Source organism: Giraffa tippelskirchi, chromosome 1, assembly GCF_054371585.1.
Source record: "Giraffa tippelskirchi isolate mGirTip1 chromosome 1, T2T-mGirTip1v1.2.pri, whole genome shotgun sequence".
NCBI classification, from domain to species: domain Eukaryota; kingdom Metazoa; phylum Chordata; class Mammalia; order Artiodactyla; family Giraffidae; genus Giraffa; species Giraffa tippelskirchi.
The window spans coordinates 3,665,582-3,684,481 of NC_137275.1; the positions used below are offsets into that span (position 1 = coordinate 3,665,582).

General features: G+C 57.1%; 1 protein-coding gene across 2 annotated transcripts in view; it reads right to left on the bottom strand.

Moving 5' to 3' along the window:
- Positions 1–18,900, bottom strand: part of SORCS2 (sortilin related VPS10 domain containing receptor 2) — a 486,615-nt gene that overhangs the window by 38,215 nt on the left and 429,500 nt on the right. For both annotated transcript variants that reach the window (XM_081580604.1, XM_081580512.1), the window contains exons 10-12: positions 13,718–13,864; positions 8,377–8,479; positions 1,801–1,877 (exon numbers count right to left, since the gene is read on the bottom strand). In XM_081580604.1, coding sequence (XP_081436730.1) covers positions 1,801–1,877; positions 8,377–8,479; positions 13,718–13,864 — 327 coding nt within the window. The remainder of the gene's footprint in view (positions 1–1,800; positions 1,878–8,376; positions 8,480–13,717; positions 13,865–18,900) is intronic.

An 18,900-nucleotide genomic window follows, 5' to 3' on the forward strand; every position in this document is an offset into this window, starting at 1 on the left:
CCAGGGTCTTTGCACATCCATTGCTCTGGTCTTCTGCACCTTGACCAGTCAGCGGTCTGCCAACCCCATTCCCTGCCTTTCCCACTTCCCTGACACTCTGAGTTCTAGAGGGTGCTCCTTAAATGTTTTCCGGCTATTTTGGGATCATTCCAGGGAAGTCCTGTTTTTAAAATATGCCCCTTTAACAGCGTACACGCTGTCATTTGTAATTTACATTCCCAGAGTTTTGCGGTAGAGACACCTCATTGCATCCTTGACAAGCCAGCCTGAGCTCTCCAGGTCTTCCTGCCTTTGTCCCACCCTGACCTCTGCCTCCTGTTTGCCCCCCACCCCAGTAAACTCCCCCCTCTCTGACACACGGGCGCCCCCACTCTGTCAGGCACCTGGGCACTCCTGCACCCTCCTGTGCCCCTCCGCCCCCGCCGTACCATCCTCCCATCACCGCAGCTCAGCCCTGCACTGACTTTCTCCCACTTAATTCTGACAAGTTCTCAAGTTCAAGGCCTAAGCAAACGGCTTGCCAACAGTGGCCACTCTGAATACCTTACGGTCAGTTTCTATAAAATACATCTCTCTATTTCACCAGGTCTATTAAGTCTAATAAGCTGGGGTCGGGGGTGGGGGTGGTTTCTGTAATAAATGGACAGGCAGTGACCTTTAAGAGAGTTTAGACATATCTCACTAGTTTTAGTGAAACAGAAATATTATAACACAATAAATCTCTTTTGCCCTTTTCAAAATTCCTGGTTTCTTGCATATCATTAAAAAAAAAAAAATGCCGGGACTTTAAACCAGGGTGCAGGTGAGCTCTGCACTTTGAAGATTAACGTCTTTGTCCAGAGCAGTAGCTGGGAGGGGTCTGTTAAGTGGGGGGCTTGGAGGTGCAAAAGTCGACCTGAAAATAGAGTTTCTTCCATCCTCAGGAAGGGGAGAGAGATGAAAATTCAGTGCATTTTCTTAAGCGCTTAAGGTAGAAATTGCCACTCCATGAAGTTGGCAGACCACATGAGCCCTTTTTTTTTTTCTGGAAAGAAATAAACAGCAAGTGTAGAGGGGGTCCTAGCGTCTCCTGGGGCAGAGCGCTTGGGTTTGGCCCGACTGCCCGGGTGTTGGACCATCAGCCACCCTGCTCCGTGGGATGCCCTTCGGGCGGCAGCCCCCACCCCTCTAGTCTGAGACTCGGAGTCTCGTGTTGGGGTGGTGCTGACGGGCCCTCGCAGTGTGGCCCCCCAGCCCTGGGGGCCATTTCCTGCGTAACCGCTGACTCCTGCTTCTCGTCATTTTCCTGTTTTTCTTTTCTTAGGCCGCACTGAACATCAGAACATCACCCCGTGGATGTGCCCAAGGCGCCCCAAACCACACTCACCGTGCTCCCCCAAACCTGCTCCTCCCCCATTTCTCCTTTCTCTCCCAAGTCTCTGCCATCCACCCAGCAGCTGCCCCTGCAGGACCCCAGGCCTGGTCTCGGGGAGTCTCCGTGTGGCTTCCTGCCAGTACAGCGCCGCCACCCCACCCCTGGCGGTTATTCCATTTGGGTCAACGTTCAGGGTAACCTGACCGCAGGGAGACGTGTCAGACCGCGAATCCTCCAGCAGTGGCTGCTGCAAGAACAGCAGGAGGTGGGGGCCAGCCAGCCCTGGGCCCTCTTATCCCCGATGGCAACGTAACTCCTAAAGGCTAGATGCCGCTCAGGCTGGGACAGAAACAGCAGCGTGTCTCAGAGCTCCTCTGAGGGGGAGGGGGCGAGAACAGACACGTCTCCGGGGGTCTCGGCGCGTAAGCGTCTCCCTGCCAGCTTACCTGCCGCCAGGTGTGGCCACAGTCCGACGTGATGTACATTTCCTCTTTATATTCCACCAGCTGGGAGCCCAGGTTACCTGGTCCGGAACAGAAGAGGCAGGGCTGCTCTTAGGACCAGCCACTCTCCCCCTGATCGAGGTCTGAGCGCAGCCAGGGTCCCGAACAAGGGCTGGTGTTGGATGAGCCCTGGGTCTATACCATCAAAGCCACCAAGCGGATGCCCCTCCCACCCTCCTGGGTACCGACAGGCCTGCTGTCCCACTGCGGGCCCTAGTCTGCATGGTAAAGGGTTAACTTTGCCCAAAGAAAGCCAGCTTCAGGCAGCTCCAGCAGAGCCCACGTGCAGGCAGAGTGTGGGGGCCTCAGGAGACACACGGGTGACACGCGTGGTTCAGGAACAAGAAGCGTGGCTGGGGACCACGTGGGCCAGGTAAGTGGCGTGTGGACCCAGCAGCCTGTGATGGGCTTTAAAGTGGGGCAGGACACGGCGGGGTTTGCGTTTGGAGGTACCCCCCTGGGGGATGGGTAGAGGGGAGGCCAGAGGCAGGTCCAGGGCAGCATGGGGCTGTCCAGGTGCGGGGCTGGGTAAGCACATAGTAGGTGCTCATTAAGTGTCCGTCGAGGGGCCGTTTGGGGGATGGGGAAGTGGGCACCAAGCCAGCTGGGCAGCCAACAGGCTCCTCTTGGGTCCTGGTTCACCAGACCCTATACCAGGCTGGCAGGTGGGTCCCAGCCTTGAAGGGGCCACTCTGCGGGGCTAGGACTTAATCTGGGGCTGCTGGCGGAGGGGGGGAGGACCCCCACTTAGTATCCAAGGTGACTCCAGTTTGAAGATGAGGAGGCTTGTCCGAGTGGACTCCGACAGAAAGAACGTCGGTCGCCTAGAGGACACAGCTCCAGGACAGTCATGGCGGCCTCGGAGCTGGGCTGGGTGACCCCAAACAGCCTCCTGGGAGGGGGCTCGGACAGCAGAAATTTCCGACCTGTCAGATTTCACAGGCTTCTGCTCTGACCACATGGTGATGGTGGGGGGGACCAGGGACCTGAGCTTCCTTCCAGGACAAAGGGGACCTGCTATGAGGACACGGTAGCCCTTCCGGACTCTTCCTGGAGTCCCAGAGGCCCCTGACCTGGCAACCTGTGCAGCACGTGCCCTCTGGCACCTTATTCACGTGTTGCCCTCAGGAGTGCCTCCTCCAGAGCCAAGTGTAGATGGCACTGGAAAATCCCAAGGGAGATGATCGTTCTCAAAGAGATGAGGCAAAGCAAGTTCAAGCTGAGCGGCTGAGGGCTTGTATGCCTGCCTTCTTTTTTTGAGGTCCAATCAACATCCAAATCATCCATCCATCCCTCATCAATTTATTATCCATCCAGCCTTCATTGATTTATCATCCATCCATCATCCTTCCATCCCCTCGTCTCTTCCTCGTCAATTCCACCCCTCCCCCTCCCCCTGCACTTATCCATCAGCATCTGCTGCGTGCCTGCACTCTTCCCAGCCTTGTGCTAAGCTGTAGGGGGTGCCAGCTGAGCAACCACGGCCCTGGCTCCCAGGGACCTCTCTGCCTAGCCAGGGAAGAAGGATGTCCTGCAACCGTGGCTGGGCCAAGGATACCTGGGATCCCGGGGAACCGTGAAAGCAGAGAAGGGAAAGCTAACGGACCCACGAAGGAAGGAAATCCAGGAGAGATTCCTGCAGGAAGCGACCTCTGCCCCTTGCCTCGAAAGACGAATGTCACTGGCCAAGCGAAAGGGGCAGGTGTGCCAGGCAGTGGGCTGGGCCTTGGCAATGGCAGCGAGGTTGAGAGGAGGTTGGTCAGGGGAGGTGGGGCAGAGAGGCAGGTGATGAGCTGGGTTCCTTTCTACCTGCCTGGGCACCGCAAGGCGCTAAGGAAAAGCTGCTGAGTGCAGTCAGAGGGGTGACTGAAGGAAGACAACAGCTGGGGATGGGGGGTGGGCAGAGGAAGGAAGGGGCGCCCTTTATCTCCACCCCCCGGTCCTTCCAGACACCAACAGAGACGCAGGACCCGTGCGTCCAATACCGAAGCCGGGCAGCAAAGGCCGTGGCATTAGCAAAACCTCACAGGCAAATTTGCCGCCCGTGGTTTCAGGGGAGTGATGTCTGTCTTTTAAGCGACGCGATCTGTTTTCCTTGCTTCATCTACCAAGGCTGTCAGGCTGCCAGTCACATAACAGGCACCAAGGGTAAGGGAAAATCAGGGGGCATGCACAGAACACGTCCACAGACCGTCAGAGCGGAGGGCTCTGCAGGAGCTCAGGGGCTGGGGCCCTCACGTTAGGGAGGGGAAACTGAGGCCCAGGGAGTGTCCCCTGTGCTGCGTCCCCTCTGGGCTGCCCTGGGGTCTCCTCGGGCCTCCTCCCCCAACAGCCCGGCCCCTCTGCGCTCTCAGGGCCTGGTATACAGTAAGTGCTCCCTGAATGCGCGTTTCCTTTCTGACCTTCCTTGGCCCACAGCTTGCAGAGTGGCCGAGACCTCAGGGCCCGAACAGAGCATAAGAGCAACACAAGATCCACCCCAGTCCCCTCTTGGCTGAGGAGGAGGGTGACCTGGACGCCCTGTGCAGCCCCCCCGATGTGGCAGAACAAGGCCTGCCGGCTGCTAAGACGAGGCTGGGCCAGGGGCCAGGGGGCCGCCCCGCTGGTCCTCCGCTCGCTGCCAGGGGCCCAGCTCCATGGGGGCCGGATGACCCCCTCCAGCCTGGCTGGTGGGACTCAGGTCAGCGCTCGACCTGCTCAGACCCCTCAACCTCACGTCGGGACACCACCTGGCGGCTGATGGACTCCCGGCTGGCCGAGTCACCGAGGAAGGGGCTGCAGGAGGACCGGGGAGACGGGGCTCCTACTGGGAGCCCCGGGGGCTCTTCCCGGCACAGAGAGGACGGGGGTGCTCCGAGCTCCCCGGCACGGCCCCTCAGGGTTTTCCTGGCCACAGGACTCCCCCGGAGCTGTGTCCAGGAGGCGTCTGCAGCCTTTGCTCTGCGTGGCCCTGAGGATTCACCCCCCGGATGAGGAGCCGGAAGCAGCGTGTGCTGCATGGGGGGCTCCGGGAGGCACAGCGCCCGCCCTCCAGCAGGAACCTGGGAAGGGCCGAGTCCGAACCGGACCGGCGCCCTCAGTCCAGGCCGCGCATCTGTGTTCTGCTGCCTTCTTAGAAGCCCGGCCCCTTGACACGGCCCAGCCGGGGGAGAACGTTCCAACTGGCACACTCGCCTGCTGGGCTTATTTCTGGGTTCTCCAAGGCTGCTTCTCGACCCTGGCGGTTAGAAGCCAACGTTCTCGTCTTTGCTTCTTGAATTCTCCTTTCCTGACCTCACTGGAGTCACCGCTCCTTTGTCTAGATCCATCTGTGGGTCTGGCCTCTCATCCACGGGCCTGGAGGAAGGCTCCCGGCAGAAGGTGCCTGGGGTGGAGCCCGGCACAAGGGCGGAGGTGCCCAGGTGCTGTCTGAGTGAGAGGGAGGTGTGGAAACACGCCTGGCATCCTCCGAAAGCCACAGAGGTCGTTCTCTCTTTCTGCAGATGAGGACACTGAGGTTTGGAGGCACTGGTCATGCCCAGAGCCCAGCACCTGGAGGTGGCAGAACTGGGGGCATGTGGCACCCTCTGCCTGTCCCAGGGTGAGGGGTGAGTGATGGGAGATCTCCGCAGAGGCTCCCTGGAAGCAGACAGCCATCACCCCCCAGCTACCTCGGGCAGTTCAGCCCAGAAGGGGCCCTCATTTGGACCCACTGCTCCTGCCATGTTGCCCAGCCCACGAGGGGGCCACCGGTGGGAAGCTGGTCCCTTCTCAGCGGCGGTGGTGGGGCCCGAGGGAGACCAGCTCACTCCACCTTCCCTCTCTGGTCCTCTGTTCCCAGCAGACACCCAGGGCTGGATGGAGGATGTAAAAAACTCACACCTCGGTTGGCCCACATTGTACAGATGGCTCCATCTCCATCTCGGGAAAGCCATGGAGAGGTTAAAAAGCAGCGAAATGAAGTATAAATGTAGCATCCTGCCCCTGGGGGGGGGGACAGTGAGGGGAGGGACGGAGGGGCAGAGGGAGGTGGCCTCCCACCCCCTGCGCTCCCCCTTCTGTTACTTGCAGACGGTGAAGCGAAGCTCCTGCAGATGCTCACAGCTTCCCTGGGGGCTGGAACGCTTGTCCTGAGCTTTCAGAGACTTTTGAGTGCTGGGAACATTTGAAACTGTGCCTTTTGCACCTTTGGTCAAGAATTTGAGGTTTCAAGCCATCACGAATGTGCATTTTAAATATACCATTGTCTTCGGGTCCAGGGACCTGAGTCCACAAGACTGAGGGTGCCCGATACACGTGGCCCGACCCCTCTTTGTGTGGGAGCTGGCGCCCCACGAGCAGCCTTGAAATCGAGGCTGACGCGCGTTTTTGTCATCGACACTCATTCGTCGTGGCAGCAGGCGGACCCCGCCCCAGCGGCAGCCACGGACTAAGACCCCTGGGGCACAGATGGCCAGGAGGCCCAGAAGCTGACGCTTTTCCTTGCCGTCGTCTCTGTCTGGTTGTGTCACTCGCTGCCCCCCCCACTGGAACGGCCCCCTGTCCAGGATAACGTGAGATGCCCACCCTGACCGCCAAGGTCTCCTGCCTTCTGAGATGCACAGCGCCCACAGGGGTCTCACCTCCCGGCCTGCTTGTGGGCTCCGATTGGGTCACTCTGAGAAGCATATTCCCTCCTCTGTCTGACAACCCTGCCACCTCAACGTGGCCATTCACTCATTCATGGCTCACTCTCATTCACTCACTCATTCACTTACTCACTCACTCACCCATTTATTCATTCATTTACTCACTCACTCATTCCTTCACTCATTCATTCACTGATTCATTTACTCACTCATTCCTTCACTCATTCATTAGCTTACTCACTCATTCATTCACTGATTCATTTACTCACTCATTCCTTCACTCATTCATTCATTCACTCATTCATTAGCTTACTCACTCATTCATTCACTTATCCATTTACTCACTCAGTCATCCACTCACTCATTCCTTCACTCACTCATTCACTCATTCATTAGCTTACTTACTCATTCATTCACTCACACACAGCCAGACTGGGATACATCTGCCGAAGGGTCAGATGCGCCATCCAGCTCAAGGTCTGGGGTCCAAATTCTCCAGGCTGCAGCTGGTGCTGGAGCAGAAAGAGGGATAGAGTGCCGGGTTCAGGCAGCCATGATCCCTGGCCCAGGCCTTGGTGGTCCCTGCTCTGTGATGGTGCAGAAACACTGTCTCTCTGACTGCCACATGCCCCATTCACACCTGGGTGTGCACAGCCCCAGCCTGGCCCTTCCGCACCCAGGACCAGCGGCCAGCTGGTGGGCCCGCCCCAGAGTCTTGCTTTCTGCAGTTTCAAGGGACACAGCAGTCCTCCCAGGACAGGGGACTTCCTTTCCCAGAGGGGCCTGGGGTGGGTCTCAAGATTCAGGAGGACACCTTGCAAGTTGGGAGCAAGTCTTCCCTCTCTTTGGGTTTGTCACCTCCTCTGTAAAGGGGGTGCTGACCTCCCAGGGTCATCATTGTTTTGAAAATAGTTCAGGGCCTGGCAGGGGAGAAACGGCCACCATGGCAACTGTGGACTGTGTGTCAGGGCTGAGCCACTGAGAGCTGGTGAGGCTGTCCCCTCTCTGAAGGGTAAAAGGGAAGCCAGACACCAGCCACTGCCTGTCAGTGGACTGTTAAAACATGTGATTTTATTTGCAACGATTCTTCTAACTCACATAAACCTTATTTTAGAGTTCTATTCGATCAGCACACATTTAGTGATCCCCGAAGAAGTTTCTAGTTTAATGGGGTAGACAGACACAATCACAACATACGTTTCTTTTTCCCCCTTACGTCAGTTGTATATGTGTCTCTCTCTCCCCACTAGAAACTTCTTTAGGGACCAGTCACTGTCAACCATGATACAGATTATCCTTCCATCCATTCACCCATCCATCCTTCCATGTACTCATTCACCATTTTGTTTTCCATCCTTCCATCGGGCCATCTGACTATTGTTCTTTCAACTATTCAAGTATCCTTTGATCCATCCTGCCACCCATTCATCCATCCACCCATTCTTCCATTGGTCATCCATCCATCTATCCATCCTTCCGTCCATCCATCCATCCATCCTTCCATTGGTCATCCATCCATCTATCCATCCTTCCGTCCATCCATCCACCCATTCTTCCATTGGTCATCTGTCCATCTATCCATCCTTCCATCCATCCATCCATCCATCCTTCCATTGGTCATCTGTCCATCTATCCATCCTTCCGTCCATCCATCCATCCATCCTTTCTTTCAACCACTCATCCATCCATCCATTCATTTAGTTGACCTCTCTATCATGTGCCCACTCTGGACCACAGAGACATCTCTCGGGGGGAGGTGCCAAGAGACCTGGGCTTCCTGGGGATGCTATGGCACTGTCCCAGTGGACACACCGTGGCCTCAGGCCTGTGACCATCAAGTTCCACCCCTGAGACTGGAGCTCTGCGCAGGCAGTGAGGCTCCTGTGGTCTGACCACAAAGGCCGTCTCCTACCTGCGCCCATGATCAGGCCGGGGGCACTGTCCTTGGTGTGCACAGTGCCCGACACGTAGGGGTTGTCTGCCCAGCGCAGGTGCAGATGCAGGTGGCAGTCCGGCTGCAAGGAGAGAGGGAGCCGCAGTCAGTGCTTGGGAGTGAGAGGTGACCCGAGAAGAAGCAGGACCCACGCGGAACGCGGCCCCGTGGCTTCTGGGCGGGAAGGCAGGGCTGGGGTGTTTTAGAGGAGTTGGAGGAGGGTGGGGAGGAGGCTTGGAGGCTGACCCCTGGGTGCAGGCCATCAGGTCGGGGCCAGGTGGGCTTCTCCAGGTGGGGGGCCTCCCGGCCTGGGTGCTGGAGGGTGGGTTCCCCAAAGTGGCTCCTGAGTGCAGAGCTGGGCCACAGAACGGGACTCCAGGAGCCTGCACGACCCATGGCCACATTCACCCACCCAGAACCTTTACTGGGGGCCTCTGAGGTGACCATGGGCTTCAGGGGACAGCTGTGGGACAGCCGTAAACTCTGTGTCCTCTGGGAGAGGCAGGCGGTAAGGTGGGTGTGTTAGCACCCAGTTTACTCTCGAACATCGGCAGGACCTTGACGCAGCCTGGCTGGTGCCCTGGCTGAAGGGGCAGAAACACCGGCTGTTAGGCAAACACCAGCGCACCTCACGTTGCTTGACGGCCACCTCCGGGCCAGGGCCGAGGCACACGCTTTAAGAGGTGCGTGTCACAGGACACTCTCAGCATCCACACTGCCCTCCCTTCTGTGTTGACGGGGAAACCGAGGCAGCGTGTGTTTAAGCAACTTCTCACGGCTGGGGCTGGGACCACAGCTGAGGGTGCCTGGTTCCAAAGTCCACATTGTGAGCCCTGTGGGTGGGACGGGGGGTCTGACACTTCCAGGCAAACCAGGCCGGCGGCCCCCAGAACGAGAGAGCACCAGCTGTTTCTTGTCCAGCGTCGTCAGACCCCCATCTGCCTTTGCCCCAGCTTCCCGCCCCTGCCCCCGCTACTCTGCTGAGATGGTAGAGGCCAAGCCAGCTCCCTGGGGTGGGACTGGGGTCACCGGGGGAGTAGACGAGCTGAAAGGATGTATCCTCTGGACTGACCCTCCTGAGTCTCCCCATGCCTCAGTGACTCAAGTCCACAAGCCCCACAAGCTCTCTGTCACATCCACATAGAAGACAGAACCACGGGGCGTAGGATGAGGCCCCAGGTCTCCACACAGCTCCCTCCAGGCCACCAGACATGACACCAGGGAGTGACCTGCCAGCGTCAGCCAGGACTGCCTGTTGCCCACCCCTCCCAGGGTCATTCCATACTCTACCATCTACTGAGATCCATCTGAGAGATCTCTCTTTTCTCTGCATTTAATGTTGCTTTAACACTTTCTTCTGGTTCGTGAACTGCATACGTTTTATACAAATTATCTGAAGTTAAAAATCAAAGCGATCAATAAATTGGATATTGATCTGGGCCAGGTGCTCAGGGCCTGGTCCAGTGGGAGAGGAGCTCTATTGGTCTGTACTAGAGTTTTAAAATATCCATTAGTTTCATCACACCCTGTATGATTTCATTCATCGCAAATGCCCAGAGCAGGGAAGTCTATAGATAGAAAGTGGACTTCAGGGCAGGGCGTGGGGTAGGGAGATGGGGGTGGTGACTGAAGGGTATGGGGTTTCTTTTTGAGTCTAAAGTGGGCCATGCTGATGGGCACACAGCTCTGTGAAGATTCCAGAAACCACTGAATTGTCACACTTTAAATGGGTGAATTGTATGGGATATGACCGGTATCTCAGTCAAGCTGCTAAAAAAAAAAGTAAGAGGTAGCAAAATGAGCTGGAAGAGGCCCACTTTTAAAGCAGACTTGGTGGGCTAGAGACCCTCCCCAGGGCAGCCTGAAGATGGCAGGGCCGCATGGGCGAGTAGCTTGGTCAATGAGCCCCCCAGACGGGAGCCCCCCAGAGAAGGGGAACGCTTGACTGAGCAGGATAAACTTGACCCGCTGTGGCAGGTTGAGCTGCAGCCTGACCTGGATTTCTCCTGGTTTCTTACAACTGAGAAGCAGGTTGGTGACCTAACACCTTTGGGACACCTTCAGGCCCCTCTCCCTGGCCCATCCAGGCACTAAGGGGGCACGCGTGTCCGGGGGAGGGGTGCCCATGACCGCTGTGAGCAGGGCCAGTCTCCAGCTGCAGAAGGAAGCTCAAGGTAGGAGGAGAAGGTGCCTCGGCAGGCACACGGCCGGCCCTGCTGTGTCCATGGCCACGCTCCTGGGCCGAGAAGGCACGGCCCAGGCACGGCCCTGCTCTGGTGCCCCAGGACTCCTGGGGGCCAGGTCCTGGGTGGAGTGGCCACGCTTCCCAGGTTGCAGTCAGCCTTCTGCATGGCCCCTGACGCTCCGTGCCCACAGCATCACTATCTCTGGGAGTGGTGAGGCCTGACTTCCCTTCCCTCTCCCCAGCCCACTGTGGCTCTGTCTTAACTGCTGGACGCTTGTTGGGGTCACAGATGGAACACTCCTCAGGGGTCTCTGTAGTTAGGAGCAGCCCACAGGACCCTGCAGGGCTGCGGTCCCCTTTTGTGCCACACAGGTCCTTCCAGCAGGTCCTGGAGCTGCTGGGGGCGCTCTGCTGGGGGTCTGACATGCCGACACAAGGCCCAGCGTGTCTGCGCCGAGCTGATGAAGGGAGGGCAGGCCTGGAGAGGCCGACCCGCAGGGCCCCCGGCACCTGAACCCATGATGGGAGAGGACCCACTGAGCGCCAGGCCACTCTCGGGGTGCAGAGTTAGACACGGCGGGGTCCCCTGGGGCCACTGCGGGCACGGCTGGTGCCAGGGGAGGCGGTGCTGAGTGCCCGGTCCTGGAGAGTGCGGGGCCTGGGAGGGAGTGACGGGCTGAGGGCCAGGACCACGCTGCCCCAAGGCGCTCCTTTCTTGACCCCTCCACACACGGGAGCTGGCTGGTGCACCACATGAGTGTCCATCAGAGACTGTCGGCTGGCTGGAAGGCCACACTGTTGGCCGCTGTGAGCGAGGAGACCTGCCCCCCGCATACCCTACCACTGGGCTCAGCCCAGTGTCTGAGAAGAGTGGCCACGGACAGCAAAACGAATAGGTTTTCATTCTGAGTCCAAATGTCAAGAGGCAAAACTACCTCCAAGGGCAACTGATTATCCTAAAACAGGTCTGATCCATTCTGAAGGTCCCCTTCAGAATTTGCTCTGTGGCTCAGGGAACTCAAACAGGGGCTCTGCATCAACCTAGAGGGATGGGATGGGGAGAGAGATGGGAGGGAGGTGCAAAAGGGAGGGGATGTCTGTATACCTGTGGCTGATTCATGCTGAGGTTTGACAGAAAATAACAAAGTTCTATGGAGCTGTTATCCTTCAATTAAAAAATAAATTAAAAAAATAAGTCCCCTTCATGTCCCAGTCACTAGAAGGCGATCTCCCCAGCCAGAGAGCTCGTCGTAGGACCCAGGAAAATTTTTCTGACCCAGAGTTAAAAGAAAAACAGAAGACTCAGAAATCCCACGCGTCGGGATCCCCAACGGGACTTTTTCACATGACTGTAAGCCGAAGGATGGGAAAGAAAAATGCCTGACGCTGTCATTTCTGAGTGACGCAGTTACAGGTGTAACTTATTCCCCTTTCTATACACTTCTGCATTCTCCAGGTATTCTGCAATAAGCAGGAGTCACTTTTCCGATGAGAAGTAAACCTTAAGTGTAGCCTGCCCTGTGCATTGAGAGTTTGTGTGGCTGAGTGAAGCATGCAGTCAGAGAAGAGACCCAGGAGGAGGGCCGCGGGGACACCGCCCCGCACGCCCTGCCCACGGCCGCCAGGGCTGCCCATGCAGGTGACAGCTGGGGAGCCAAGGCCACAGCTTCTGCCTTTCGTGCCCAGCTGGGCATCCTGAGGTTTGTCCTCTCTCCGCTGTGCTCATCGGGCTCTCAGCCTGACTGCCTGTGGCCATGCACTTACCAGCTGGCTCCTACTTTTATTATTTTAAGGCTGGGGCATAAATCTCGAAAGGTTATCTCCTTGCTGAGCTGCATAATTGCAGACAAGAATCTATTCTTAGCGAAAACTTGCTTTGACAGATTAATATGGCTTAACTTTGTCGATGATGATACAAAAATTAGCCCTTTCACAGCAATTCTATTCTCAGAAGCGCTTTTACAAGTGGCAGGTAATTAATTCTCCCCGTAGGTCGACAGGTGCTATTATCCCTTGTTATTAGCAGGAGGGGAGCTTAGGCAGAGGCCGAGCGTAGCCCCATAGTTGGTGAGGTCAGGGAGCGAGGACCCAAGGCTCTGCCCGGAGGGCACAGAGCCCCACCCTGGCCCTCGGGGGTGGTCACTGGCTGGTCAGGTGGGGTGTCTACCATCTTGAGGGGCCCTGCAGAGATCCAGGCAGGTCCCAAGAGAGCAGAATTGCTTGCTGTTTTGTGTATTGATGTATTCCCAACACCCAGAAGAGTGCCTTTCCATAATAGGTCCCGGTACATGTTTGTTGAATGAATAGCCCTGTAAAATAGGCACCACTGTGCTTTCTGTTTACAGAGGCACAGCAATGGATGGGGGCCCCTGACTGTGAGGAGCTTCCAGTCGAGGCCAGTGGGAAACAGAAGCATGTGTGCCCAGTGAAGGCTTCTCTGTAGAGGGGGCATGTAGACAGGGTTTTCAGGTGTCAGTAGGAGTTCACTGAATGAAGAGGAAAAGCCTTCCCCATCCCCAAGGCAGACAAGACACGGGGGCAGCCTACACTCATATTCATGTAGAAAGGCACCCTTGGAAGATCAGGGTCAGCTTGGAGCTCATGAGATTTGGACTATGTCCTGGCCCCCTCACTTATCCAGCCCCCGACCCCCACTTCCACAGGCAGAGTGTACTGCTTAGCCCTTGACACTGGCCAACAGGGCTTAGCGAGTGCAGCACAAGCAGGCTTGCAACGTTCTTGCAATGTTTCTGCTCGCCCTCCTGCACCTCTGCTATTGCCCAGAGTGTGCCTGGGCTGGTCCCAGGAGGAGGATGCCAGATCCCTTCCTAAATCATAACCCCTAGGTGTGCAAGCGAGTGCAGCCTCTCACAGATCTGAAAAAGAGTGAGTGCTGTTTGGGGTGGTTTGTTACAGAGCACTGTTGTGACCACAGCTGACCGATACACTGCCCTCTCTGACCTCTCCAGTAAAGCAAGGAGTTTCTTACTGCCTTCTCCACCACACCCAGAGAAATGGGTGGTTCATGTCTCTCAGACGGCCCTCCTCAGATGTCAGCGTCTCTGACCCCTGGACCCTGCAGTTACGTCCAGTGCTCACCCCAGGGAAGGCGTGTGCAGTGAGCAGGGCACTTACAGGCTTGCAGTTGGTTGGTTTCCCGTTCATGTCCGTGCTGGGAGGCCTCAGGTAACCCCAGTCTCGGCCCTTGTTGTAGGTTATGAGTGTCACCACCTTCCCGTTGACTTTCTGGTTTGCCAGGAAGACTCCTTTCACCCCTCGGACCTGGGACCGAAGCACAAGAAGGATGGTAAACGCCTGCCCGGCCCCTCGTGAGAGCTCTGTGTGCATGGGCTCGTTTGCCCCTGACAACAGCCCTGAGCCGAGTGGGGCTCAGGGCACAAGGGAGCTGCGATGCAGTCTGGGCTCTGACTGGAGGTGCTTCTGTCTGACCCCACTTTCCCAGGGCATGTCACGACACCAAGCTGTCCTCCCAGGTCCAGCCTCTGCTGTCAGACCGTGAGCAGAGCCCTGGTCCTTGACATGCACACGCATCTCGGTCACCTCGTCTTTAGCTGGGGCTCCTGACTCAGAGTCCCCGTCCCTCGCCTCCTTCCCAGGGGACCCACAGGGCCTGGACCAGTGGAGTCGCTCTGGGCTTCCCTCCGGGGACTTCATCAGCTCAGCCCCACAGGAGGTGGCCAGCCCTTGAGGAAGGGGTCCCTGCCGGTCCCAGCCTGCCCTGGACGAGGGTCAAAGTTCCCCTGCTCCCTTTCTCAGAGTTCCTGGGGGGCCCAGGGAGGTGACCCCCACACACGCCATAGTCAGTCACTGAGTCGGCTCATTAGAAATGGTCAAGCATCAGCAGTTCCCAGTTGTTCAACCTCCTGGTTCTACAGAGATGAATTTTTCTGGCAAGTTCCTTGGGCGTGGAGGCCTGGGGCCCAGTAACTGGGGCCCACTGGTGTGGCCTGAGTCCCTTGGAGCCCCCATGGGCCCGAAGCAGTCTTTGCTGCTCTATAAATGGCATGAACTCAGCGCAACTGAGGCACGGAGTTAGAAGATTTATCTGGAGTTCCATGACCAAAGGTGACACTCAGGGCAACCGTGATAGTCAAGTAAGTGTCTTCCACGTGGCGGTCAAGGGAGTTAATAAGCGCCACTGCGTTAAATTCTCAGACTCCACGAGGTCGGCGCTTTCCTAGGCCTCCGTGGCAAGGGCCCTACAGGTGCGGAGCAGGCTGGGGAGGAAGCCGAAGACTCTGATGCAGAGTGAACGATGTGTGTGTTTCCTGTGGCCTCTGCGACAGGTGACAGACGGATGGGCTTAAACCACACAAGATCGTGTGATAGCTCTGGGGGCCGGAAGCCCAACAGGAGTGGGTCCTGTGGGCTGAGAGCAAGGTGTCGGGGGCCAGTTCCTCCCGGAGGCTCCAGGGAGACGCCGGGTCTTGCCTCTCTCAGCGTCTAGAGGCACCCGAGGTGCATGGTTTGCAGCCCGTCCTCCATTTTCAAAGCCAGTCGTCCAGCAGCCCCCTGGCCATTCTTCCATGATCCCATGTGTTTTTCTGTTTCCTTCTGCTCCTTCCACTCGTGAGGACCCCTGAGATTGCAGTGGGCCTCGTGGAAAACGCTGGAAACTCTTCCCATCTTCTGACTTCCAACTCCATCCCCCTTTGCCTGCATCTGTCTTCTGCTAGGAGGCTGCTGTCTGGGGTGGGGATGGGGGTCTGGCCCTCGCTCCACAGACGAGGTTTCGGGGATGGTCTTTCTGGGGGACGACCTGGGGGAGGAGGCCCACGGCCCCTTCTCTCTCACTCGTGGTGACGTCACTCTGTCTCGGGCCCATCTGAGCATCACTAGGGAGCAGGCATCCAGCCTGCCCCGTGCTGGGTCCAGATGCCTTCCCTGATGTCCCAGGGGCAGATTTGATGCTGATTTGCCTGGTGATGGTTTGACGGAAAGTGCTCTTTTATACCCCAACTGGTCTCCATGAAAACACTAAGCAGTAAATAACCCGGACCCTCCTGTCCCAGAGAGGTAGGAGCAGGCCGAGTCACCCTGGGGTGGGTCTGATCAGCTGAGCGCCAGCTTCCAAAGCTGATGTGCCCGCTTCACATGCTCACCCTCCTCATGGCTGTGCTTGCTTCCTGGAGCCGACGTGACAAAGTATCACGAAGTGGGAGGGGGGCAGGGCTCAAACAACAGAAATTCTGTTTCCTCACAGTCGGGAAGCCAGAGGTCCACGATCAAGGAGCTGGCAGGCTGGTCCTCCCTCTGAAGTGTCTTGGGAAGGATCCTTCCTCGGCTCCACCAGCTCCAGGGGCCTCCAGGTGCTCTCTGCTCCGTCTTCACAGACCCTCCTCTCTGTGCGTCCATGTCTCCTCTTCTGATCCTTGTAAGGACACTTGTCATGGGTTTAGGACCCAACACAAGCTCATCTCAAGACCCTTCACTTAGTGACGCTGCAAAGATCCTGTTCCCAAAGAAGCTCAAGGTCATGGCTCCGATGTGGTTTTACCTTTTTTTGGGGGGTGGGGGTCCCATTCAGTCCACTACAAAGGCCGTCTCCTAGCTGTGGTCAGGACTTCTCAGGGTCAGGGCACAGAAATGGGAGCTCCCATGAAAATGTTAATATCACTCAGTCGTGTCCAACTCTTTGAGACCCCAGGGACTGCAGCCCACCAGGCTTCTCAGACCATGGCATTCTCCAAGTAAGAATACTGGAATGGGTAGCCATTTCCTTCTCCAGGGGATCTTCCCAACCTAGGGATCAAACCTAGGTCTCCTGCATTGCAGGCAGATTCTTTATCGTCTTGAGCCATCAGAGAAGCCCCCATATCCCCCTTCCTAACCCAAGCTTCAATATAAGGAGGCCCCCAGAGAAGGGCTGTCATCTGGTCTAGAACCAGGACACCTCCCCGCACCCTGAGGAGTAGTGTGAGCTCATGGCCCTTGGAAGTCCAGGCCTCTCAGGGCAGTGTTTGCCTGTGATGTCTCGGACAAGACATTTTTCCTGGATCTGACATTAGATGAATGATAAGTGAAAGAAAGAAAGAAAGTGAAGTCGCTCAGTCATGTCCGACTCTTTGCAACTCCATGGACTGTAGCCTACCAGGCTCCTCTATCCATGGAATTTTCCAGGCAAGAGTACTGGAGTGGGTTGCCATTTCCTTCTCCAGGGGATCTTCCCGACCCAGTGATCGAACCCGGGTCTCCCACATTGCAGGCAGACGCTTTATCGTCTGAACCACCAGTGAGATGAATGATAACTGTGGCGATAATGGAACTGGTGCATGTGTAGAATCTCTAGGCCAGGCTCTTCCCACGCACGATCTTGAATCCCCAGAAAGGGCCACTGCTGTGAAAACTGTTGAGAGCCCGCTGAGCACTGGGCTGCTGTAAGTGCTCAATGGAAGCAGAGCCCTCCAGTTGGCACAGCAACCCTCTGAGGAAGGTACTACTGTCACCCTCGTTTCACCACGAGGACACTGAAGCACAGAGAGGTTAGGTAACCTCCTTGAGGTCACACAGCAAATACATATCAGAAATGGGATTTGAGCCCAAGCAGTGGGGCTCCAGAGCTGTGCTCGTAACCACTACCCGTGACCCACATTAGGTGGATTTCAGAGAAGCCAAGTCACTTACGAGGAGGCCCAGCTTTGGGTCTGGCCACTGTGAGCTCCCTGCAGTCCCCATGGCCTCTAGCTGCCTGGTCTTTGGCATGGATTGCTGTTCCCTGGTTCCTCATGCCTGGCTAACTTCAGCTTGGCCTTAAATCCATCCACATCCCTTCCTCCAGGAAGCACTCCCTGACTCCCATCTCGGGCTGGCTAGCTGACACTCATGGTGTCCTCTAGATGCTGACTCACCAGGTGGGAACCACTGTTGGGGGCTGATCTTCCTGTAGAGTATGGAACTCTGTGAGAGGTGGTCTACCCCTCCCTGCGTCCAGGGGGTGGGGCCTGGAGCTGGGCGTGTGTTAAAGGCAGTACGGATACCTGCAGAGGGCCAGGCCGTCCCTGTCTGCGGTGCCCTCGTTCCGAGTCAGTGACACGCCCGTTTTGTGTGTAACTTTTGGCAAACGGCCCTCAGCCCTGGGCTGTGTCCAACTCGAGCAGTAAACCCACAAATGGGTTCTCATTGTAAAGCAGCGGTTACATTCATCACTTCCTTGGAGAAAGCGGTTCTGCGCTGCTGTTGACAACTCAGAGATGGAGGCTGCAGCCCCGGCTCTGTCCGGGAGGCCTGCTCCCACCGCAACTGACCCGCTCTGTCCGCTCAAGGCTCAGCTGGCCACCCACGGGACACTCTCCCCAGCCCGGCAGGGACGGCAGAGTCTGGCAGCCCCACCAGCAGCATCTACTGTAAGAACACACTGGCCAGGGGCTCCCCGAGGGAGGAGCTTAATGGTGAATGACCGAGGGAGGGAGCGCTGGCCAGGAGGGTGGACAGAGCTTGGGTCGAAGACCTGGGCTGGTCCTGGTTTTCTCACTTCCTCCCCATCTACCTGGGCAGGTTGCCTGCCATGTCTCAGCCTCTGTTTCTTACCTGTAAAGCAGCTGAGGGAGCCCCTCCCCGGCTCTGGTGTGGACGAGGATACAAGAGGTGGCCTTGAAAGGCCGGGTCCCGGTTGGGCCATTGTGGGTGTGGGGCTGACATTTATGGAATCCAAGTGCATGGGAGCAAGGAACCCCAGTTCAGAGCCTCTGATCTGATCAGGTCAGCCCCTCAGCATCATGCGACAAGAGCACATGGAGGCTTAAATGGGACACAGATGGGGTGGGACCCCCAGGGAGGGCACTCGAGGTCTGGGAACTGCAGGCGGGGAGGCCCCAACCCCTAGCCTCAGAGAGAAGAGCTGCGGGGCCAGGGGGGAGACAGAGGGAGCTAGAGAGAGCCCGACAGAGGTGAGATACACAGAGTGGGGTGGAGACCAGTTCTGGGTGAGGGAGGCAGAGAGGCCAGCAATGGGAGGGGTCCCGTCCTCTGTCCCTCAGCCTGTTTCCGTGCAGTGGCGTTCAAGGCAGGCATGGCTTTGCAGATGACAGCTGACGAGTAAGTTGATGGGGACTGCTAACCTGAACCCCAACTCAGCAAGATGTCATCCCCACAAAAGAATTCCATTCTTCTCATGAGCCATGTTACACAGTGCTCCTTTCTTGGCTTTTGAATTTCACCAGAAAGAGCGAGTTTTCTCTCTTGCTCTGAAAGTACCTGCATGGTATCCTCTAGATATGCAAAGCCTAAATTAGGGCATTTTTGGAGGGTGGGAGGAGCCGGGGTGGAAGTGGGAGGGGCCAGGGCGAGAGTGGGAGGGG